The 24,213-nt window shown below is 33.1% G+C and overlaps 4 protein-coding genes across 4 annotated transcripts; 2 read left to right on the top strand and 2 right to left on the bottom strand.

Moving 5' to 3' along the window:
* Positions 1-6,233: 6,233 nt before the first annotated feature.
* On the top strand, positions 6,234-16,889 carry GCK72_015331 (uncharacterized protein; the record flags this gene model as incomplete). The annotated part of the gene is made up of 11 exons (XM_053730787.1): positions 6,234-6,524; positions 7,026-7,139; positions 7,281-7,418; positions 7,847-7,921; positions 7,969-8,025; positions 8,244-8,333; positions 12,850-12,921; positions 14,242-14,419; positions 15,831-16,006; positions 16,743-16,826; positions 16,878-16,889. 11 exons carry the CDS (start codon positions 6,234-6,236, stop codon positions 16,887-16,889), a joined length of 1,287 nt encoding a protein of 428 aa, XP_053585559.1.
* Positions 9,761-12,660, bottom strand: GCK72_015332 (uncharacterized protein; the record flags this gene model as incomplete). The annotated part of the gene is made up of 3 exons (XM_053730788.1): positions 9,761-10,025; positions 11,751-11,858; positions 12,608-12,660. 3 exons carry the CDS (start codon positions 12,658-12,660, stop codon positions 9,761-9,763), a joined length of 426 nt encoding a protein of 141 aa, XP_053585560.1.
* A 1,161-nt stretch (positions 16,890-18,050) lies between the features above and the next one.
* GCK72_015330 (uncharacterized protein) lies at positions 18,051-20,320 on the bottom strand (the record flags this gene model as incomplete). The annotated part of the gene is made up of 4 exons (XM_053730786.1): positions 18,051-18,303; positions 19,079-19,125; positions 19,661-19,760; positions 20,268-20,320. 4 exons carry the CDS (start codon positions 20,318-20,320, stop codon positions 18,051-18,053), a joined length of 453 nt encoding a protein of 150 aa, XP_053585558.1.
* A 1,296-nt stretch (positions 20,321-21,616) lies between these two features.
* GCK72_015329 (uncharacterized protein) lies at positions 21,617-23,704 on the top strand (the record flags this gene model as incomplete). The annotated part of the gene is made up of 4 exons (XM_053730785.1): positions 21,617-21,677; positions 22,088-22,263; positions 23,557-23,640; positions 23,693-23,704. The coding sequence occupies 4 exons, from the start codon at positions 21,617-21,619 to the stop codon at positions 23,702-23,704; spliced, it is 333 nt and encodes a 110-aa protein (XP_053585557.1).
* Between the last annotated feature and the right edge of the window lie 509 nt (positions 23,705-24,213).

The following is a 24,213-nucleotide window of genomic DNA, read 5'->3' as shown; positions in this document are numbered from 1 at the left end:
CTGCCAGGTCGGTGGACTGATAATTTACACTGCACGGTCTCCCATACTACGAAAAAGAACTGCAAGAAACGTGAAGGCGATTTTTTCACGTTTTAATTCAATTCTTTTATTTTTTGCACTGAAAATTCAGTTTTTTCAGGTTTTCAGACGGCGCAATGGGTGAAAAAAGGTCCCGTCCTACAGAATTGTAGAAAATAAAATTCTCTATCTTATGAGCCAGAAAACGTGAAATTTGGTCTGAAATTCATTTTTTCTATACAGAAAAACTGATTTTCAGAAAATTGAGTATAACTTTTTTGGTAAAAAACATTTTCTAATAAAACTTGCACATAATGTTCTTGAGGATGCTTCAAAACTGTTACAATTTTTTGAAAAAAAATATTGTATGAAATGGCTGAAAATCTCAATATTCTGAAAATCAGTTTTTCTGTATAGAAAAAGTGAATTTCAGACCAAATTTCACGTTTTCTGGCTCATAAGATAGAGAATTTTATTTTCTACAATTCTGTAGGACGGGACCTTTTTTCACCCATTGCGCCGTCTGAAAACCTGAAAAAACTGAACTTTCAGTGCAAAAAATAAAAGAATTGAATTAAAACGTGAAAAAATCGCCTTCACGTTTCTTGCAGTTCTTTTTCGTAGTATGGGAGACCGTGCACTGTAATATTAATTTCAATACTTCTAAATTTCTGATAAAATTTTTTTTGAAACGATAACAAAATTTAACTGTTTCAAATCTAATACTACTATGATGCCTCAGGGAATGATATCAAAATTCAATTTCATTTTATTTTATAGTTTCAAACATTTGTTACAAAACGTATAGGCAAAACATGGTAATAGATGTTGCAATAGGTAAAACTAAAAGAATTTGCAGTGAAACAGCGAAAATTATTACACTGTTCCAAAAAAATCACTTACTTATTTCACAGATACTTTCTTCCCAAGGTACTTGCAAATGGAGTTTTTTTTTTCAAAATCACGTTTGTTTACCCATTGCTAGTTGTCATTGCAAGAAATACTACAATTTAAGCAATCATGAGCTAAAGATTCGTAGATTTCATGGAATTCAAAGATATTTTATTATAGATTTTTCAACCAATCTTTTCTTTAAACATTTCAACAATCGTTTTCCCAAAACTGATCATTTAAAATTTTTTCTGTTTCAAAAAATCGCAGTATGCAATTTATCAATACGAAATTTTAATGCAGCTCGCAAAACCAGATTTTATCAATTTATCATGATGCTATAAAGCTAGAAAACAGTTTGATCTGTGCTCCAACGAATCTCTTTCGACAGTGGCTTAATAGTTTTAGACAGGTGATGGTAATGATCTGAAACAGCAATTTACCGAAATCACTTTCTGTTTATAGTAGTATTCCGTGAATATATTGTTTTAATATGACAATAATGTAGCTACACATTCCTAAGCTATATGCAAGAGAATGAAGAAGTCGGTGGTTTCAAATACCGAAAAATAAAACGAATTACTAAGCTTTGATAAAAAAAGTTACTGTTTCACCTTATTCTGTCTTTATTCAGTTATTTTTTTCAGTGCTTAGCGCTTCAATTGCTTGCTTTTCAAATCAGGTAGCATATTCATTGCTGATCTCCATTTTTATTTTTTAAAAACGAGGGTATCGAATACGTACTGAATATCAAGTTTTTTGAAGTTGTAATTTTTATTTCATGAAACAGTAAAAATATATCAACATTTACAAAATATGATAAAAGCACTGGCACTGTTTAGATGAATTCAAATAACTAATTTCCTTGAAACTGAAAATTACTGCTTGATTATTTTCTATTTTGCTTTATTTTTCGAGAAGCGACGCTCTGTTCGATTGAAAAATGCACTGAAATTTTTTTTAAAAACTTTTATTGAAGCAGAAGAAAAATATTGATAACATAACTGGAAAGCTTCTCTTTAGTTCAACGGGAACCAAACATTTATTTTACTGTGTTAGTCATTGTCCGTATCTATTCCAAACGAGAATTCACTTTATAATCCGAGTTTTTGTTTGTTCTAGGTCTCAGATTACTTTCGAGCGCAAATTTATAGATAATCAAATATCCAAAAATCGTCGTTCAAAACTTGTGACGTTTTTGCAATGATTGTTCTGTTTTAATAAACTAAGAAAATTTTATATTCTGTTTACAAATGTTCGTATATGACCCCTACCATAAAACAATTCACTCAGAATTTAAAGAATATCGACGTTTTCGAGAATTCGTTGAAAAATCTTGAATTTTAACTTGTGAATATTTTTTCAAATTTAAAATAAAGAAGTTTCTCTCCCGAAAAACGTTTTTTTTCGAGTATGGTCTTTTCCTTTCTTATCCTACAGTTATTGACTTCGGTCACACTGATGAAACCAATAACAGATGGAATTGACTTCTGAAATCAATTAGTCCAATGACAATTTGATGAAGCAGAAATTTTTAAAAAGTTACGACTTTCACCATAAAAGCCACTCTTAATCGAGTCATGAAGCTAGATTATTGTTAATGTAAGAATACTTTCAATCATTCATTCAACAGCACATTCAATTTTTAATTCAACAATTTTCAAGCTCAAAATAATTTCACTGTTTCAAGTTTTATACAAATGGTTCTTTTTCTTGAGAAAATGTTCCGCAAGATCTATGTCCGAATGTTTAAGTTTGTGCTTCAAAATACTTCGGAATGAGTAATCGGAAGTATCTAATCGATTTTCAATATTATTTTGTAAATATTTGAAAACAGTACATTTTTAGAAGCTGATAAACATAAATGTTCCGTTTCGAAAAGATTACAAGACCTATGAGAGCACAATGTTAACAATTCTCCTGTTCTTTTGATTTTGCCATAAAGTCTCTCCCACTTGAGACATGAATTATGGTTAGCTTATTTTTGAAATGTTCCGTTTTTCAAAAAGCCGTTTTTCATGTAAAAATGTTCCGAATGATTTCTGTTCAAAATTTCCAATACTTTTTTCTAAATATTTTGAAACAGAAACGTTTTCAAAAATAAAAAATAAAAACATTTCTGCATCGAAAAACATTCGAAATGTGTGACGGCACGTCATTTTTGAATACGATCATCCAAATTATGAAAATATGGAATCGACTCCTGAATTCAGTTAGTCTAGTAGCATTTCTATGAAACAGGAAAAAAGTGAATATTTCCAAAAGATTCAGTTAGAAGTCACTCTTACTCGAAAAAATTGCACCTACCGTTTCAAAACTAAAATAAGATGACTATTTTAAATATAAAATGGTTCCGAATGATCCTAACCTCAAGAATGTCATATTTTACGTAGGGATGTTGCGGGCGGCCTTCGCCTTCACGCTGCGCCTGTTTCATTTCCCAATAAGGCGAAAAATACCGTATTCATTTCCAAGACAGGCGATTTTCGCCTGTTTAGTTTTTTTCTCGCAGGTTTTCATTACCGCTTTTCATTTTTTGGCAAGCATTTTTTACGCATTTCTTACGCTTTTTGAAATTAATTTCTACACAAAATTAGAAAAAAATAGCATTTTTTACCACTGGGAAATGAAACGCGTCAAAAATTTAAGTTTTAAAATCAGGCGAAGGCGGCCTTCGCCGGAAATGAAAAAGGCGCAGGCCGCCTTCGCCTGAAATTGAAGCGGCAAATATCGCCGTCGGCGAAAATGAAAAAGGCGAAGGTTGCCGTAAAACGCATTTTTAACATCCCTAATTTTACGATATCAACTGTGTGGAAAATCAAATTGTATTCTTAATATCAATTTGAAAATATTTTTTTTTAAACAACATAAAACCGAATTTTCAATTTCAGTATTCAAATTTCAATGAAACAGAACAAAAAAACTTTTATTTGAAAAATTTAATGTGCCCATACACGATGAAATAATCTTAGTTTATTAACTTCACTGACTTTTCGATCTCTTCTGAAACAGTAAATCTCTAAAACAACACATTTTTCTCATCATTCATCTTCACTCGTATCGTGATCCTTTCTGTCTCTGCTCTGACTAAAACCCATAAATTATTATAAAGTGTTTGTGTATGATCTTCTCTTTTTCTCTTCCACATATTCCCAGAACCAGAAAAATCCAAACATCTAAAACTACAAAGGCCACATTCCGATCAATTCAAAATCTCCCATTTCTCTTATCTAAGAACTCGTGATGTTCGTGGTCATCCTCTCCTGCTCTGTGTCAGTTGTTTTTCTCTGCGTCTCTCTGATTTACATAGTATCTCGAGATCTGAGGAAAACAACAGAGAAAGAGCCCGACCAGGCACCGAGCTGGTCATTTGACGGGGTTGAAAGGTTCTCTAGATGTTTCTGAAGACAATTTTTGAGTGACTTCATTATGGGGATTTCTCTGAAGCGGTGTGGGGTTCAAAATGAATTAACTTTTGGCTTATTTTGAAACAAAGAAATAATTCTGTTTTCAGATATCTATTTTTCGCTAGTCTTCGAAAATTCTTCGTTTAAGTTTTCGAATAATGACTAGATTTACCACAACCGCGTTGTCGCGGAATTAAACACAAATTTTTTGAAACTGAAAGTTTTGAAAATTTTTAGAAGGTGGTTTTTTTCAAAGATTCTTCTGAATTTAAGGCTTGAGAGTCTCCTAGTGTTCATAAAATGCTCATAAGTCTTATATTCAATCAGTGTTAAATTGTTGGCAGTTCTAAATAATGTTCGAACTGGTACGCATCCAAATGAGATTAGAGCCCTTCAAAGTTTCTTCTGAAACGGTAAATTTAATTAACCAGATTATCAACCTAACTAAATTTGTCGGGTTCTTATTCTGGATATTTAAAAAAATTGATAGTAAATACTCCACATTGCTTGAAAAAAACTTCACAATCTTTCTACAATTTTCTGAAACAGCGCATTTTTGGAAACTGATTTTGAAACTTTGAACTAAATTTTCAAATTTCTCATGAAAATGAGAGTCTGTACTTGAAATATTTGTTGTTTTCATACAAATCAAAGATTTGTGCCTCCGAAAAACTCATTTTTTAGTCAGTTTTCTTAATTTTTTCCAACTTTTCAGTTTTGTTTTGTTCAAAAGTTTTCAAAAAAAAATTGTTTCGCACAGATCTTATCTAGACCCCTAAAACCCAGAGGATGTCTTAGACTGAACAAAAATTTTTTTAAGTGTCGGAATTTTGACTCGTATTCCAAACGTCTAAGTTTTAGAATTAAAAATTTATAAAAAAAATTTTTACTGTCTAGTCCCCTTTCATTACCAATAAACCATTGCCAGATGACGTCACCTGCCTCCCCACAATCCAACAGAACCTTCTAGATTCTTCTTCTCAATCAAATATTACGCAACCTGTAAATCACTTTCCGTCTGCTCAACAGTTGCTCTCCCTCTTCCCATCTCTCCCCTCAAGCCTTCTGCTGGGTCATAAATTCCTAATATTTTTTGTCTTCTGGGTTGGTTGTCACCAGATTGCCCTCCTCCCGCCCCTTCTGTTACACTGTTCCCCCATCTCCTCGAATCACCCCATTCTCTCTCTCGGGAAGAAGAAAACCGCCTCATCCCATCCATTTGCTCTATTTTTGCAATCAACATTCTTCTTGTTTTCGGATATATTTTTATTGGATTGCATCATGTTATCCAAGTGATTTTTAGATTTTTCTGGTTCAATGCGCTTAGGAATTTTGTGAAGGAGCACTGAGGATACAGTAGTTTAAGAAAAGTTTAAAAATTTTTTCACTATTTCAAAAGAGTTTCAAGATTTGATCGTTTATTCATTTCAACATTATTTGAAATAATCTAAAAATAATTTTTGTTAGTGCAGCCTCTGAAATTGCCAATGGTTTTTTTGTTTCTGAATAATATCTTTCAAAGTTTTCTTTTGCTTGCCGAAAATCATGGTATTAGACTTGCAAATCGAGTAAATCGCTTTTACCCCATCGTCAAGAGCTGAAATTTATACCAATGTGTAGATCTGGGCAACTCGGGGACAGATGGCTCAATGTGTTGCTTTTCTGAAAATTTTTAAATATCCATGACATAGAACTCATCGAGACACACATTTTGGTATATTTTTCAGCTGCTGACATTGAGTTTAAAGCCCGATTTGCAAGTAGGAATTATGTGCACTGACTAAATACACTGACAAAATTGTCAGTGTACTTTTTTGGAAGTTACAAAAACAACTTTAACAGTTTCACCGTATTTTCTTTTCCTTTTCTCTCTTACGTTCCATATTCCAATTCTAATCCCCCGTTTCAATTTCCAGAATGAAGTATCTAATTCTCGCACTTGCTCTTTTCGCCACAACGGCGTTCGCCCACTCGAAGCAGAGTATGCTCGAATCGAATCGTGTTATGGTTGATGACGTTCAAGGAACCTCGTGTGATGAGTGCGTATTGGTTGTCAAGAAGTTTTCCGATGCCGCTCAGGACCCAAAGAAGATTGAGGAATTGAAGATTATCTTGGGAATGATGTGCAGAGAAACTGCTTATGCTGAGGAGTGCCGTCTTTTCGTTTCTCAATTGGACAAGTTCATCGACAAACTTCAACCATTCTTGGTAGGTACACAGTAATATCGACTTGTCAACCGACACAGATCGCCGCGTAACTCGCTTCAAACTGAGTTTTATGGTCTGAAAACTATACCAAAATGTAGATCCAAGGCGAGATCTATGTCAGTGACCTACTACGGGCTGGATGACATATCATTAATCATAAACATAGAACTCACTGAGATCTATATTTTGGGATATTTTTCAGCTCATAAAACTGATTTTGCAGCAAGTTACGCGTCAGCCCGTTTCGGACCGATAATATTGATAAATGCAGCAGAAAGCTGGCACATATTGGTTTTCGAATTCAGACATTCTTTAAATGTTTTTGATGAAACAGCAAAGTTGCACCGTTAATATGGTGTAGAAACCTGGCATAAACCAAATCTAGAACTTAGCCTCTCCCACTATTAAATTCGTTGAAACAGAAAAATCTAATTAAACATTTTTTCCTTAGGAGAGCCCAGAAATTATGAAATTACAGTATGAACTTGCTCAATTTTCCAGAAAGACGCCCGTGCCTTCTGCGCTCGCCTTCACATCTGCGGAAACAAGAAGATCGACGCGTTCCGCCGTATTCTCCTCGAGTTTGCCACCCGTGCCGAGAAGGTTTACTCTGTGGTGAGTCACGAGGACATCTGGACACACAGAAATACAGACAGACATTTATGTTTCAAACTTCCGTCAAGATCCAAGTTTTTACCCTAGTAGCAGTGATCTTCTTATTTGTGGTACCCTCACACTTACCGATTTCTGTTTCAGCCAACCATTGTCTGTGACGAGTGTGAATTCGTTGTCAAGGAGTTGAAGACCGTTGTTGAGGACAAGAAGAGCCAAGCCGAAGCCCGTGATTTCCTTCGTGAGAACGTGTGCAAGAGTCTCGGACAGTACAGAGGATTCGTGAGTTTTTTTTCTAGATTTTTGAGATGGAAGAGGGAAAGGGTACTGTAGTCTCAGAATGGTTACTGTAGTCATAGGGAGACTGTAGTCTCACAGGAGTAGTTTCAGGGTGACTGTAGCTATGGTAATGTGATATCAATGTTACCGTCGTCTCTAGGGTGTAGTCTCACAATTAGAGGGATACTGTAGTTACAGAGCTACAGGTTCAGACAATCTTCCGTTACTGTAGTCTTGAAGATACTGTAGTTTCAGGGTTACTGTAACTATAGTGCGGTCTCTTCAGGGTTTAGAATCCCTGGGATTACTGTAGCTTCGAAGTTATTTCAATCACAGAGATGTGCATTATAATCTCATGGTCACAGCACCCTCTTTGTGGATACTGTATTTCTAAGAGTACTGTAGTCATCAACCACTAAAAAAATTTTCAGTGCGATCTTGTTGTTGACGAGTACCTTCCACAATTCATCCAAGAGCTCGACGCCATTCTTGCCGACCCACACCAGGTAACACATTCAGAGTCACTCTATTAGAACGGCATCTCCTCTTTCAGGTCTGCGTTGACATCAAGGCCTGCTCCGCCGGACAAGGATTCAAGGCTCGCAAATATGTGGGTCTCCTAGGATATTTCCAACGCAATTTCCTCTAAATATTCATCCCTAAATGTGTCGTCAAGCTTTTCTTTCCCCATATACCCCTTTTTATTGATTTTTTTTCCCATTCATTTCCTTCCCTTAATTGATAAATTGTATTTTTCTTCTCCATATGTCTCTGCTTCTGGGTCTCAGGTTTCAGATAATTTTAGAGATTAAAATGGATGTGCTTTAGGTCGAGGCTACCGATGAGGAGAAAGAAAAGGTTGAGGATGAAGTGGATACATTCTGGAATGGGTTAACGATGAAGAATAACAAGGGACAGGTTAGTTAGAAAGCGCGCTCCAATGATAAAATGAAAAGAAACAAAAGAAGAGAGGGGAGGTTGTTCTTAGGTAACTTCATATTGAATGACTGATGATGTCATTTAGAAATTGTTAATTTTGAAACAGTAACTTTTTTGAAAAGGAAGTTTATTTGTGATAAGTGTTTTAAAATAAGGGAAAGAATGTGGTGTTCAAACTGATATTGATTGAGATGCCCTACTAATTCCATGAAAATATATTCATCTATCATAAATATTTATACTGTTTCACATTAAAGAGATTGCGAAATACGTTATTTAAACACCACTTTTGTTCTCAATTTTATAAAAAAGTACTATCCATTTTTCTTAAATTATAAGAAATAGGCATAGCTTCCAAATCAAAATACGTTCTGAGTAGAACACTTTATTATATTCAGGTAGAAAACCGCAAAAGTATTAAAAGTGAGAGTTTCTGTGAATTTAACTCAAAACGTTCAAAATTATTAAACTTCATTTTTCACTAGCTTTGATCAGTATCATCTGAAACAGTAACGTTTTCACAAAATGAGTCAGGTTCATTCGTATATAGTCATTGTAAATGATCAACAAAGGTTTTAACTCTGTAAAATTTTAAGCAGCTCATGAAACAATAAACTACTGTAAAAGGGTAACTCGTCATAGTCAGGTTCTTTGAAAAGAAATAAGCATATTTTGAGATGTTCTATATTTGCATTCATGAAAATTCTTACACTTATTGTGTTTTGTATTAAATTTATTTAAAGCACAGGTAAAACACTCTCGCTAACAAGTGGATTAGATTTGTCGTATGAGCTGTAGAAAACGGACATTGGTGAATGCAAAAATTATAACAAAAACGTATTTTTTGAAACAGAAATATTTTTTTAAATCCTGTGTTAATGGAATGCAAACATTAACAAAGCACCAGTTGGTGAAACTTCTGAGTTGTTCTGAAACAGTAATTTTTGGAGTGATTCATAATAACAACAAAGAAATTAGCTCGGCACTGTTTTTACAACTGCGCTCTACCGAAACCGAAGAAAATTGTGTGCGAAATTGAGAGACCTAGAGAAAAAATACTTTTTTCAAGGAGATTTCGGTGGAGCGCAGTTGTAAGAACTGTGCTTAGCTAATATGTTTTCGAATATTTTGAGATGATAAAGCTGGCGGAATTTAGTTATTGTAGGTAGATCGCAGATGTAAACTATAACAAAGCACTTTCAATATTTTCCTGTTTCTTGAAAATCACTTATCAATTGATATTTTTCTTCTATGATCGTTTCGTTCTTCATCTTTTGATCCCCAGCTCATTTTCCCGCAAATGTCATCATATCCATCTGAAGAGGACAGCTGCGGAACGGACACCTGCCATCTCCTTTTTTGGTCAGAAATCCAAATAACATTCACTTTTTATTCACTCAACACTTTCAAAAATAAGCGAAATAGACATTAGATTGTGGTAGGACTGGAGTTGGTCTGTAGACTGGAACTGGATCTGATGGGAGGTCGTGACGAGAAATGAATGCAGTCACACCACCGCCTTCCTTCAGTTTCAGAGGACGACGATGTCCATCGTTACTCTGTTTTCTGTCTTCACGGAAGATGTGAGGGAACTTCACGAGGGCGTCGTTTTCCACGGTTATAGGGGATTGGAGATGCTTGGTGAGACGGTTGATGTAGGAAGCTGCTTCTCTGAAATATAGCTTTGATGATTTTAGTATTTTGCGGATTATTAGATTTATTTTTCGTAAATTATAGAATTATATACCGCATCAGAATTGCAAAAAAAAATTATCATTTCTAAATCTGGTTTCAGTGAAACAGTAACCCTTTAACTTTTTGGAATATTGTAGTTTCACAAGCTACTTATTTTTTGAATTTTTCGAAAAACTTCTTTTTTTTTTTGAAAATTTTGTACCGAAAAATCGAAAAGCTTTATTTGTTTCGAAAACTTCGGACCGAAAAAAATCGAAAAACTTTTTTTTTCGAAAAATTTCGACCGAAAAAACCGAAAAATTCGAAAAACAAAGTTTCAGGATAACTGTCTGAAAAAAAAGAAGTTTTTTGAAGAAAAATCTTCATTTTGTATGAAACTGTAAATATTTTAAGGAAAGACTCCGAAAACCTGTTTTTGAGTACAACATTTCAGGAAAAAAGCGAAAAATACTATTTTTGTTACTTAATTTTTGAAAATTTCAATTGAAATTTCCAACATTTTCGTACAGTTTTTTGAAAAATTATCCGAAACTTTTTCGTCCGAAAATTTTTTAGAGAAGTTTGCACCGAAAAATTTTTCGCCGTAAAATTTTTCGAAAACCACCGAAAAAACCGAAAAAATTTTTCGTCCAAAAAATATAAAAAAATCTTCAAACTTTGTTTTCTGCAACTCTTCCGCAAGCCTGGTCTATGTACTTGTGCTAGATTGTGTTAGTCTCCAGAAGTCTAATGTGTGTGTATAAATTTCATAGAAATTGGTTCTGATTTTTTGAATTTCTAAAACAGTAATTGTTTTTAAAAAACGGGTATATAAGTAACTAAGTGCTTAACAAAATATTCCTAATCGGCTAAAATCTTGTTAGATTAAATTTGTTGAATTAATTGGAATGAAATTAAATTTTTACCTAAAAACTATAAAAGTTTTTTTAAAACAGCTAAAAAAAATTACTGTTTCAAAAATTTTCGAAACTAGGGTGTATTTGAAAGTTGTAATGTAACCTGGAGTCTCACAGCAGGAAATTTCAAAATTTGGCTAATCAGAACAGTGATTGATGTTTTTTCTTTATAACAATGAAAAGTTTTGAAACAGAACATTTTTTGAGTAGTTTCAAAAATTGCTAACTTATTTTAAAACACAATGAATGAATATAAGTTTTAGTATTTTCTTTTTTGAAAATCGTGAAACAGTAACTCGAAAATTAGAAAATTACATGGTTTAATCTAAACTATTAATTAATCTAAGCTTATTATCAATTACCAGCCTGTCTGCCCCGCCTTCGGCGGTTCAGTCGGCTGGCCTCTTCTCATTTACGTGGCAACCCTTTTTCAAATGTGTCCGCATGGCCGAGTGGTCTAAAGCGGCGGTCGTGTCCAAAGCACGCTAGTTCGGTTTTGCCCGCTGGCTTAGTTTCTCTTCTCTTTCCAAAATCGTTGCGGACAGCGCCTCAGACAGACAGACAACGCCCAACTGTCTTTTATATATAAGATATAAGAATGATATAGTTAGAACATTCAGTTTTTATATGTGAAACTATAATTTTTTCGAAAAATAGGACATGACAGTCCAATAAGCCAATACGTAACCTTCTGTCATCTTTCACATATATTTCGGTAAAATAGAGAAAACAATGTTGTGAAAGTTTATTGTTTCATCAAAAATTCATTTTTCTCCAACTAGTGTAACTATATTTCTTCACATACCTGAGAACCTGTGCACGAGAAAGCTTATTCTTGAACAGAGAAGGTGGGAGAAGTCCAATGAGCACCTCGAACATTCCATTCATTTCGGAAACTCGTTGACGTTCACGCCTAGAAAAAATATAGTTACTGTTACAGATATTTTGGAAAAGTTTTGGAAAATAAGGGGCAATAATCGTCCAACCGTTGGACTATGATAAGTTTTGAGTATAAAAATGTTCAAATTCCTATTAAAAATTGCTGTTTCTCAAAAACTTTTTAGATTAGTAAGAAATAAAAATTTAACTGTTTTGTTATCAATATTGCAATCAGAGACTACGATAACCTTGAAATGCCTACAGTACTCTTAAGACATCTAAATTCAGTTTTAGCACTACAGTACCACTCAGCTACAGTAACCGTACAGTACTATCAGCTGCAATAAAAAATGAAAACCTACTGTTTCATAAATATAAGAAGTAGTACTGTAGTTTTTTTTCAAACCGTTCATAACTCACATCTCGTCGAAACCTAAAATACATATTTTCTGTAGATACAGAAAAATTTAACAGAAATCATTAGTTACAGTAAACCTCCAGCTTCGTACTCAGGATTACTATGCTACAGTAATCTTACAGTACTCTATCAAAGAAATATGCGGTTACTGCAAACTTATAGCTTCAAAGAAATATATCCTCTAGTTACTGTAGTCTTACTCGGTACTCTTTTCCTTATACCCAAACCTACAGTACCATTATTTTACTTTACCATTTTTCGGCTCTAATAGTGAAAACCTTCATAACATCACTATGTCCTAATCTTTTCCCAATTACTACAGTACCTCCCCTTCCCTTCAGTAACCCTACAGTACCCCTACTTACATATTAGCGCGAGATCTCCTCTCCGGATCGGGTTTCGGCATCTTTCTAGCCATTATCGATCGGTTTTATTACTTCAGCTGGATAAAGAAGAGCCAAGAAGCGAGTAATGAAATGAGTGCAGATGTCTCAAATAGACATCCCTCTCCTCTCTTTTTTTGGGTAAAAGGACAGACAGAGGGGCCACCTGCTAAACACATGTCGTGGCTTCTCGAAGAAGAGTCGGTAAATATGAACTTTTGCAGATTCTCGCGATGTCGTGTTTCGAGTGTAAATTTGTTGTCGACTCGATGCAAGAGGATATGATTGGAAACAGGGTGAGAAATGAGGAATCAATAAAAGAAACTAATAAACTTTTTTTAATGACCAGTGTATCGTTTTCAAAAGTTATCGAAAGAACAAACAGAATTTTTGAAAATTTTGACATTTTACAAGTTTTGTTTGAAACAGTGTTTTTAGAAACTTACAAGAGAACCTTTAAGTCAATTCTACTACGGAAAACGCACAATATAGTTTGAAAGAGTCATAACGTTTTTTACAGTTTCAGAGTTTCAGAAAAAAACTAACTTAATTGTTTTTAATAGTGTCATTTTAGTAATACGTTCTACATACAGTACCGTCCAAAAAAATGTAAACTTTGCCCGTTTTCAGTTGAAATTGGCCAACTTTGAGAGTGTGTCATAGTAATACTGACTGTCTCATCAATTAGATTTTTAATGAATTATAGAGAACAAAGGTAGAGCTTTATTTTTGTAGTGAACAACTTTTTTGTACGGACACTCCCTTGAGAGTTACATATCGACAAAGTAATTTCTCTCTCAAATCAACCAATTTCAGTGTATAATAGTCCGATTTTTGAGCTGTTTAATTAAATATACTATAACTCTTTAGGAAGGATTCGTACAAAAAAGTTCTCAACTACAAAAATGAAGGACTACTTTTGATATGTATAATTCACTAAAAATCTATTTGATGGTACAATCAGTATCACCATGGCACACCAACTTGTAATGTATAATTTAATGATAAGACAATAAAACGATAACTCTGAAACTGTAATTTTTACAGCTTTAGAACGGTATAAGACCGGATATTTTCAACCTGATCCATAGATTCCCACGGAATATGATTCCTCACGTACTCCCAGTTTTCAAAATTTCTGCTTCCGGTTTGCAAATGAATAGTTTTATAACTGCAACATCTTTAAAAAACCTAATTTTTAAATAAAATGGTTCACTGTTTCAAAATATTTTGATAAGATTTACTCCGAATTGTTTTCTCAGTGAGTTTGTTCATCAATAGAATTAATTGAAGGATACATTAAATACAGTTTTACTACACGGGAAACTGAAACAGTGAATTAAAGCTTTTTTGAAAACTGTTCACCTATACATTCTAGCGCTCGAAATGGGACGTCCCACTTTTTTCCGGGAATCTTGAAAAACTGTCAGTTTTTGTCGGAGAATAGTGAAACTTTCACAGAATCTGAAGACATAGCTTGGGACGCGATTCCCAAAGTTTCAAAAATATACGTTTATTTTTAACCATTTTAAGACAATCTGGGACGCGCTAGACGGGGACGCGGGACGTCCCAACTCGTCCCATTTCGAGCGCTAATACATTCACAATATTTCCAGCAAAAGCTATCCAACGACGTGCGTGATTTCGCGTGTTACAAGATTGTTCCTGGAAACATGACTGCATCGTGCATCAATTTCTTGGACCTCTACTTGCCAACTGTCATTCAAATGACCATAGAACAAGTCACTGCTGAAGGTGTTTGTGAGGCGAATAAGTGCTGTCCAAAGGATTCTGGTGAGTTGGAAAAATATGTTGGGAGGGGGAAAAATATTTTCTGTTTCAACAAAAATTTAGTTTGAGAATAGGAATGTTTTGAAATGTTCAGTTCATAGACCGGCAAACCGCTCCGGATGAAATTAGGGCCGCGCTTGGTCCTAATTTCGTCCTTTGCCCGCATTTGAACCGCGTTTCATCATCAGCGGTTTGCCTGTGTAACTGTTGGTTTTAAAAGATTTCACTAGGATTTGAACTAATCACTGTTTAAAACGTATTGAAAAACACAGACAAAGAATGCTCTCTGCAAAATTTCCGAAAAATAATCAACTTTTTAAGATGTAACTTTTTATTGAAAATTTGCGCTTAGTTTAGTCACTTCAAACTTTTTGTCCATAAAATTTGATGTATAATCAGCACTAAAATAAAATGAAGGGAATTTACGTTTAAACATAACGGTTGAAACCCCAAAAAGCCTAGAATTATATTTTCTGATTTCTCAAAAACAAATACCCCCAATGATATAGATAGGTCACATCTGATAACTCTAGCTTACCACTGGATCAGTTTTTTCTAGTAAGAATCAGAAATCAATTCTACTGTTCCATGAAAATTTACTATTGACACTTGTTAGGTTAATGTTTGATTCATAAACTATGGAATTTTCAATTTCTGGAAACGAAAACATTTTTAAACTTGACAGAATCTTGGTGCAATTCAATATTTCATTATTTCTGCACCAATAACAATGTCATTCCAACATTCTAATATTTTTTAAATGTATTGTTTCAAGAGAATTTGATATTGAAAAAAAAAGTTGTGAAAGCAATGGGTGTTAATGAAAATCATACAATATGTTGTTTTAAAGATTCGCAGAGAGTTCTTCAGATTCTGAAACTGACTTTTTTGAAAAACACCAGTAAGATTGTCAAACGAAACATCGTAATTTTCAGCCAACTGCACCCGAGAAATATGTTTGTTCAAAAAATAATTACTGTTTCAAACCCAGGAAAATTAAAAGCTAGGAAGCCTTAGTTTTGCTATATTACAGGATCCAAAAATATAAGAATCCTCAAAACATAAAACAAAAATTATCAAACATGTCCAAAAAAAAAGTCAAATGTTGATGAAATGAGTTCCGACAATTCTCTGAGTTTTCTATTCAGTATTGTAAATTAAATAACGAAATTTCACACGTCTGCCCGTTTCCTGAACCGAATGCACATATCCTTAGAAATAAATGAAAAACGTTTAGTACAGTAAAAATATTTTTGAAAAATTTACTGTTTCACTAAGAAGTCAAATTTTGATTAGATTCCTGCTGATATTAATAAGTTCGATTGAATTTACTGTTTCACTGAATTTCAATTACAGAGAACGTATTTGCAACTATAATTTTTCCATTAATTCAAGTAAACATGTTTCATTTCAGTCGATGCCCTCCGTGCCTTCTCCTATCAAGAGATTCAATCCGAGAAGTGTTCGACTATGAATCAATTGGAGAGCTACATGACATCGAACCTCGTCGGAAGTGTGATGGAGAAGTACTTCGAGAATTCATTGACTGAAAATATCTGCTCTCATTCAATCTCTTTCTTCCAACCAACTGTAAGTCAGAGGGTTTTTGATAACATGAATTTCTTATTGTTTCAAAGATACCAACTTCATTTTGAACGCAAAACAGTTCCATTTGGATAAATCAGCGCGAAAAAAGTCAAACAATTTTAAAGAAGCTGTTGAAAAAAAATAGTAAAAAATGTACAATCACTTTTTTCCAAAATCCGATATAAAAACTATTCTGCAAGCTAAAGAAATTGAGTTTAAAATGATCGACTCTAAAATTTTTTTTAACTGTTTCTAAAAAGCCGTATGCATAATTGGTTCAATGAATACAGTTTTTACTAATTTTGTATTTTAATTACTTACGGATACAGTAACAAATATCTTTCAAAAAAGTTATAATGTTTTTGATGTCCAGACATTGGTTCAACACAGTTCTCACAACTGCGGAAAAAAGAAACTTCCTTAAAACTGTCTCTCCATTTCCCACAAACTTTTTCTTCGGTTTTGGTCGTAATTTTTTATTATTATCACTCTGTAAGAATCTTATGGTTTATATTTTCACTGAAACAGTATATTGTTTTCAAAAATGACTTGCATCACTTCAGTTTTGAATAGATTAAATTTCAAATAGTAATTCTGTTTCAAACAAAATTTATATGTCTTTCTAGACCACAAAGTCATCGATTATCCCAATGTATCATTCCATTAACACCGTTTCTTTTTGAAAATTATCAAAACAGCTTTAAAACTCCCAGTTACCTAAACATTTATCAATTTTCAGTGTCAACAACTCATGTCCTCCGTCGCTCCAAGACTCGTCAGTTTGACCGCCGTCTTGGCTAAGGAGAACAAGTTCAGCCAGGCTGTAAGTTTCTTTTTCTGTTTCAAAAAATATCTTTATTGTTTTTTTTTTCAGCTCAACTGCTAAACTCGAATGGATTTCCGCCTTCCTTTCTGGTATCTTAAAGAATAAAGAACATCATTATTTTACTGATTTTTTAAATATATTTCAGATGACAAACAATTGAAGTTACAGTCGAGATTATTTTTTTGTGGGAGAGTGATATCAAAAATATAATGAAAAAAAAACAAGAAAAAAACATTTTCTGTTTCAGAAAAATTAAATTGTTTTAAACTTTTTATAAATTTCATTCAAAAGGCAGACAAATGTGTGCAAACCTGTAGAAACTTGAAGTGAATAGACCTTCAGCTTTTGATGAAGTCAGTTTTAAGTAGATACTCGAAAAACATAAGCCAGCTAGGTGCAACTGTATTGAAGAGACACTTTATATAGCTTGAAGTTGTACTGATTTGATCCTATCATCATAAATCTTTGTGAATTTTGAAATCGATAAAATTTTATGTTTTTGTTTTCGTTGACGATGAAGAATAACAAGGGACAGGTTAGTTGGAAAACGCGCTCCAAAGATAAAATATAAAAAACCGAAATAAGAGAGGAGAGGTTATTCGTAAACAACTGATTACGTCTTCAAATTTCTAAAAACTGTAACTGTTGAAACATAAACTTTTTTTAAAGAAAATTTATTAGTGATAACTGTTTCCATTTTCTTTAAAACATAAGAGATTGTCATAGTTTTCAAATCAAAATCTGTTCTGATTAGAAAATTTTATAAGATTCGAATAGAAAACCGCAAAACTATTGAAGTGATAGCTATTAAACTTCATTTTTCACGTTCTGAACAGTATCAGCTGAAACAGTAACTTGTTTTCACAATATGAGACAGTTTCTTTTGAATATAGATTTTGGCACTTTTTGGCACAAGATCATCAATGTGTTTAGTTTTACAAATTTTGAAAAGCTTGTGAAACAGTGAATTACTGTAAAACAGCAACTTGCCAAATTCAAGTGCTCTGAAAAGAAAGAAACATATTTTGAGATGTACAATATTGCATTCATTAAAATTCTTTAACTGTTTCGTATTAAATTTATTTGTAACACAGGTGTAACACTTTCGTTGACAAGTAATTCACCGATGTTAGATTAGTAGTATGAGATCTTCAATTTAGAATCTTCCCGTTCCTCATCTAGATCTTCAATTAACATTCACTTTTTATTCACTCAACTCTCTCAAAAATAAGCGAAATAGACATTAGATTGTGGTAGGACTGGAGTTGGTTTGTAGACTGGAACTGGATCGGATGGGAGGTCGTAACGAGAGATGAATGCAGTCACACCAACGCCTTCCTTCAGTTTCAGAGGACGACGATGTCCATCGTTACTCTGTTTTCTGTCTTCACGGAAGATGTGAGGGAACTTCACGAGGCCGTTGTTTTCCAGAGAGGATTGGAGATGTTTGGTGAGAGTATAGAAAGCCGCTTCTCTGAAATATAGCAGATTGTTTTGATGTTTTATAGGATCATTATGGGGTTATTTATGACATGTAAAAGAGTATTTTAATACATTTTTCCTCATTCATGAGAAACTATTTTTACAAATCTCAGTTTTGCGTTGGTCTAACAGCTATTTTTCAGTTTTTCGCTTTTCAACGTGCTTATGTAGAAAAAACTGTCAAACAAGGGGTAGAAAGTAAAATGGGGGAGAAAGAATGTATAAAAAATGAATTTTTCGCCGTTCGTGAAAAAGGACATGTATGCATACACTTTTATATGCCATGAAAATATTCTCATTGACAACAAAAACTTTAACATGCACATCTGGTTTCAGTGAAACAGTAACCCTTTATTTTTTGGAATAATGTAGTTTCACGAGCTATCCTTTTTAAAAATAAAACCCAAACATTGTTTTGTGTGTAAGTCTCCTAGCTCAGTCCCCTCTGAACCGATTTTCTCCGAGTATGGACCGGATTATTAGAATTTTTTATGACGGTATATTTTCTTGGTTTGAAAAAATTCTGAACTGGTTCATCGTGAGGTTTTTTCTTTCAGTAGTTAGTATGGACAGGCGTAGACAATTCAGAGTGCATTATAAAAAAACGCGAATTCGAACGAATCTATGTAATTTTGGGGAAACAGGAGACATATTTTGCTGTTTCAAATGATTTTCAATAAAGACCATATTTTTGAAAGATACTAGTCCAAACTCTTCCGCAACACTGATTTCTGTACTTATGCTAGATTAGTCTTACAAAATCTAACGTGCGAGTATCAATTTTAATAGATATTGGTTTTGATTTCATAAACTTCTGAAACAGAGATTGCTTTTGAAAAGTTATACAAGTAACCAAGTGCTTAACAATCTTTCTTCTTTTCCTTACGAAACTTTCAGTGGCTGAACCTAATAAGCAGCTAAAAACCTTTTTTGAGTGTAAAGAAATAAATTGAGTGTAAAGAAATAAAATTTTAATTTTAAAAAAACTATGTGAGTTTTTTGAACGGATAAAATGTTACAGATTCAAACTTTTTCGAAACAAGGTAGTGTATATGAAAGTTGGTATTGCGAAGTATACTAAAAACACAATGAATTAAGATGAGATTTAATATTTTTAATTTTTTAACAACGTGAAACAGTAATTTGAAAATTAGAAAATTACATGGATAATTAATCTAAACTAGTTATCAGTAATTTATAGTTAGAGTATTGCAAAAGGAGGCACTTCAGTCACCATCTGTCATCTTTCACTTATGTTTCAGTGAAACAGAAAATAAATATTGTGAAAAATCACTGTTTCATCAAGACCCCATTTCCTCCAACTAGTATAACTATATTTATTGACATACCTGAGAACGCGAAAGCTTATTCTGGAACAGAGATGGTGGGAGAAGTCTGATGAGCACCTCGAACATTCCATTCATTTCGGAGACTCGTTGACGTTCACGCCTAAAAATATTTAGTTACTGGGCAGTAATCGAAATGTAGAGTGGAAATGAAATCTTGCTGTTTCAAAAAATTTTTTAGGATTAGGAAAAAAACATAAAAGTAATGCCGTGATAACTGCTAGTGAAATCCGAGACTACAGTAACTTTGAAATGCTTACCGTACTCCCAAGCTATCCACATTCATTTTCAGAGCTACAGTATCTCTCAGCTACTGTTTCATAATTTTAAGAAGAGGTACTGCAAATGTTTCTCTACGCTTTTCGACAACCTAATCCTACAGTACTTGATTAGAGTAATCTGCTGTTACTGTAAGCTACCAGTTTTTTATAGTGCTACTCTAGTTACTGTAATTCTACTCAATACTTTTTCCGAACCTACAGTACTCCTTTTCTACCATAATCTTACAGTATTCGTCTAACAAACTTCAAAACATCACTATTTCCTAACCGTTTACCAACTACTACAGTTCCCCCTTCACTACAGTAATCCTACAGTACGCTTCACTTACATATTGGCGCGAGATCTCCTCTCCGGATCGGGTTTCGGCATCTTTCTAGCCATTATCGATCGATTTTATTTCTTCAGCTTTATAAAGAAGAGCCAAAAAGCGAGTAATGAAATGAGTGCAGATGTCTCAAATAGATATCCCCTTTCCTCTCTTTTTTGGGTAAAAGGAAAGACAAGGGGACACCTGCTAAACACATGTCGTGGCTTCTCGAAGAAGAGTCGGTAAATATGAACTTTTGCAGATTCTCGCGATGTCGTGTTTCGAGTGTAAATTTGTTGTCGACTCGATGCTAGAGGATATGATTGGAAACAAAGTGAGAAATGAATGAGGAGGAATTGAAACAATAAACCAATAGAACGCTTTTTTTAATGAGCAACGTGTGATTGGAATCAATTGCTTTCAAAAGATTTCGTGAGATCAAACAAATGTTTTGAAACAGAGGATTTTAAAATTTTTACTATGTAAAACGCGCAATATAATTTGAAAAAGAATCTTTGAAAATTCATTAATTTGTTTTCAAAATCTGCTTTTTAGATCTAATTTTTGAAATACAATTTCTTACTGTTTCAAAATGTTTTGATTAGTTTTACTCTGATTTGTTTTCTCAGTTTCTTTTCTGATCCGATACCCAAATAGCTTGATTTTCAGCAAAAGCTACAGCGTCGGTAAAAAATGTCGGAACTTTTTTATTCCGATAATATATCCACGTAGGTTCGTATTAGATTTCAGTAGGATTTGAACTAATAACTGTTTATAATTTATTAAAAAGCACAGACTGGGGATGTCAGAGAATTTTAAAATTTTGAGCAAACTTTTAAAAATTAATACCGATTGTTCTCACTTACTTGTAGATTCCATCTGCAGTTCATAAACAGATTCCATTTGCAGTTCATAACAATTGAACACTAAATAATGCTCTATGCAATATGAAAAAAATAAATCAACTTTTTGAAACAGAAAACTTTAATAAAAATAATCATAATCTAGTCGCTAAGCAGTTTCAAGCTTTTTGTCCATAAAATTTACAGTGCAATCAACACTATAATTACCTGATTATTCAATAGGTTTTGTCTGATAACTTCAACTAACGTCTAGATATTTCACTAAACGAATCAATAAATACTGTTCCATCAAAATTTATTATTGAAACAATGACTTGTTAGAATAATTCTATTTATTCATTCGTTATCAAGTATTGTATCGTGCAAGACAAGAAAAAATTGTATGTCTCTGGCATTTTCAACTTCTTCAACAATATTTTTGAACTTCACAAATCTGTCCGTCTTATTCCAACATTCAAATACTTTTTTGAATTTACCGTTTCAAGAGAATTTTAAGCCTCATACAATATGTTTCAAAGAACTGCAACGAGTTATTCAAATTCTGAAACTGAAATTTTGAAAAATACAAGTAAGACTGATATACCATGTTAGCAGCAATTTTCAGCCACGTGTACCTGCGAAACAATAAAAAGTTTGACAAAAAAAAACAGTTTCACAAAAAAGTCAAATGTTGTTGAAAAGAGTTCCGACTAGTTTTGAAGATTCTATGCATTATTGGAAATTAAATAAAAAATTTTCACACTTCAATCCGTTTTCAGAAACGAATGTACGTATTTCCCGAAATAAATGAAAAACGTTTAGTATAGTAAAACTATTTTTGAAAACTGTACTGTTTCACTAAGGAATCAAATTTTGATAAGATTCCTGCAGATAATTCTACGTTCGATAAAGTTTACTATTTCACTGCGTTTTAATTACAGAAAACGTATTTTCAACTATAATTTTTCCATTAATTCAAGTAAACATGTTTCATTTCAGTCGACGCCCTCCGCGCCTTCTCCTACCAAGAGATTCAATCCGAGAAGTGTTCGACTATGAATCAATTGGAGTCCTACATGACATCGAACCTCGTCGGAAGTGTGATGGAGAAGTACTTCGAGAATTCATTGACTGAAAATATCTGCTCTCATTCAATCTCTTTCTTCCAACCAACTGTAAGTCAAGGGGTTCTCGCGGGGAGAATACAATTGTTTTGTTTCAAAAATACTTATTTAATTTTGAACGCAAAACAGCACCATTTGAGTAATCATCGCAATAAAAAGTCAAACAATTTTAAAGAAGCTGTTGAAACAGTAAAAAATGTACAATCACTTTTTTCCAAAATCTGATATAACAACTATTCTGCAATCTAAAGAAATCTAATTTAAAATGATCGACTCTACGAAATTTTTTTACTGTTTCTAAAAAGCCGTGGAGGCTCGAAAAATTAATTGATTGTAATTAATAAATTTGGATAGATGTTGATTCGGGGAGTACCGACTAGAACAAGTTTGATTCAATGAATAATGCATATAATCGTATGCTAAAAAATATCAGAACATTTTGAAACAGTTTTTACTGTTTCAAAGATATAAATTAATGTTTGGGTTTTTGGAGCATTTATTATGACATTTATTGTGTTGTTAGATGAAACCGGACGTTCTGAAATTTTTTAAGAAAAAAAATTCAAGTCGTATGATACCAAAAAGTATGTTTTTGGAATATCTGGATTTAGTACTTCCGATTGCAAAAACTAGATCATGTTATCAGTTTAAGTTTCAAATTGTAAACACTTCTTGTTCTAGAGAAACAGTAAAAATTTAAAGTTTTGATGAAAATTTTCTGTTTTTGAAACGTGGAAAATTCGAGTATGCAGAAAAAATTATCCCAGATTCAGAATATTCTGATAAAGTTCTAAAATTTTGAATCGTGATCTATTAAGATAATAGATCCTAGTTTTTGTAATCACTAAAATTGTAAACCGGATAATTATCATGGTCAACTTGATTGGTTCCTTGAATTCAGTTTTTACTAATTGTGTATTTTAATTACTTACGGAAAAGGTAACAAATATCTTTCAAAAAAAGTTGTAGTGTTTTTGATGTCCAGACATTGGTTCAACACAGTTCTCACAACTCCAAAGAAACTTCCTTAAAACTGTCTCTCCATTTCCCACAAACTTTTTCTTCGGTTTTGGTCGTAATTTTTTATTATTATCACTCTGTAAGAATCTTATGGTTTATGTTTTCACTGAAACAGTACATTCTTTATAAAAATGACTTGCATTATTTCAGTTTCAAATAGATTAAATTTCAACTAGTAATTGTGTTTCAAACAAAATTTATATGTCTTCCAAGACCACAAAATCATCGATCATCCCAATATTTCATTCCAATAACATCGTCATTCTGAAAATTATCAAAACAGCTTTAAAATTTCCAGTTTTCTAAGCATCCCTCTAATTTCAGTGTCAACAACTCATGTCCTCTGTTGCTCCAAGACTCGTCAGTTTGACCGCCGTATTGGCTAAGGAGAACAAGTTCAGCCGGGCTGTAAGTTTCTTTTTCTGCTTCAAAAAATATCTTTATTGTTCTATATTTTCAGCTCAACTGCTAAACTCGAATGGATTGCCGCCTTTTGATATCTTAAAGAATAAAGAACATCATTATATTTCTGATTTTATGGAATTTCGAATATTGCAGATAACAGACAACCAAAGTTACAGTGGAGATTACTTTTTTGTGGGAGAGTGATATCAAAAATATAATGAAAAAAAAGCAACTCAATTTGAAATGAATAGACCTCCATCTTTTAGTGGAGTCAGTTTTAAGTAGATACTCGAAAAACATAAACCAACTAGGTTCAACTGTATTAAAGGGACGCTTTATATAGCTTGAATTTGTATTGATTTATTCCTATCATCATAAATCTTTGTGAATTTCGAAATCGATAAAATTTTATGTTTTTGTTTTCGGTGACGATGAAGAATAACAAGGGAAAGGTTAGTTGGAAAACGCGCTCCAAAGATACAATTTTTAAAAAACGAAATAAGAGAAATGAACAACTGATTTCTTCAAATTTCTAAAAACTGTAACTGTTGAAACAGAAACTTTTTTAAAAGAAAA

Source organism: Caenorhabditis remanei, chromosome IV (assembly GCF_010183535.1).
Source record: "Caenorhabditis remanei strain PX506 chromosome IV, whole genome shotgun sequence".
Lineage (NCBI taxonomy): Eukaryota > Metazoa > Nematoda > Chromadorea > Rhabditida > Rhabditidae > Caenorhabditis > Caenorhabditis remanei.
The sequence above is the reverse complement of the archived record's forward strand: the minus strand, read 5'-3'. Positions and strand labels throughout refer to the sequence as shown.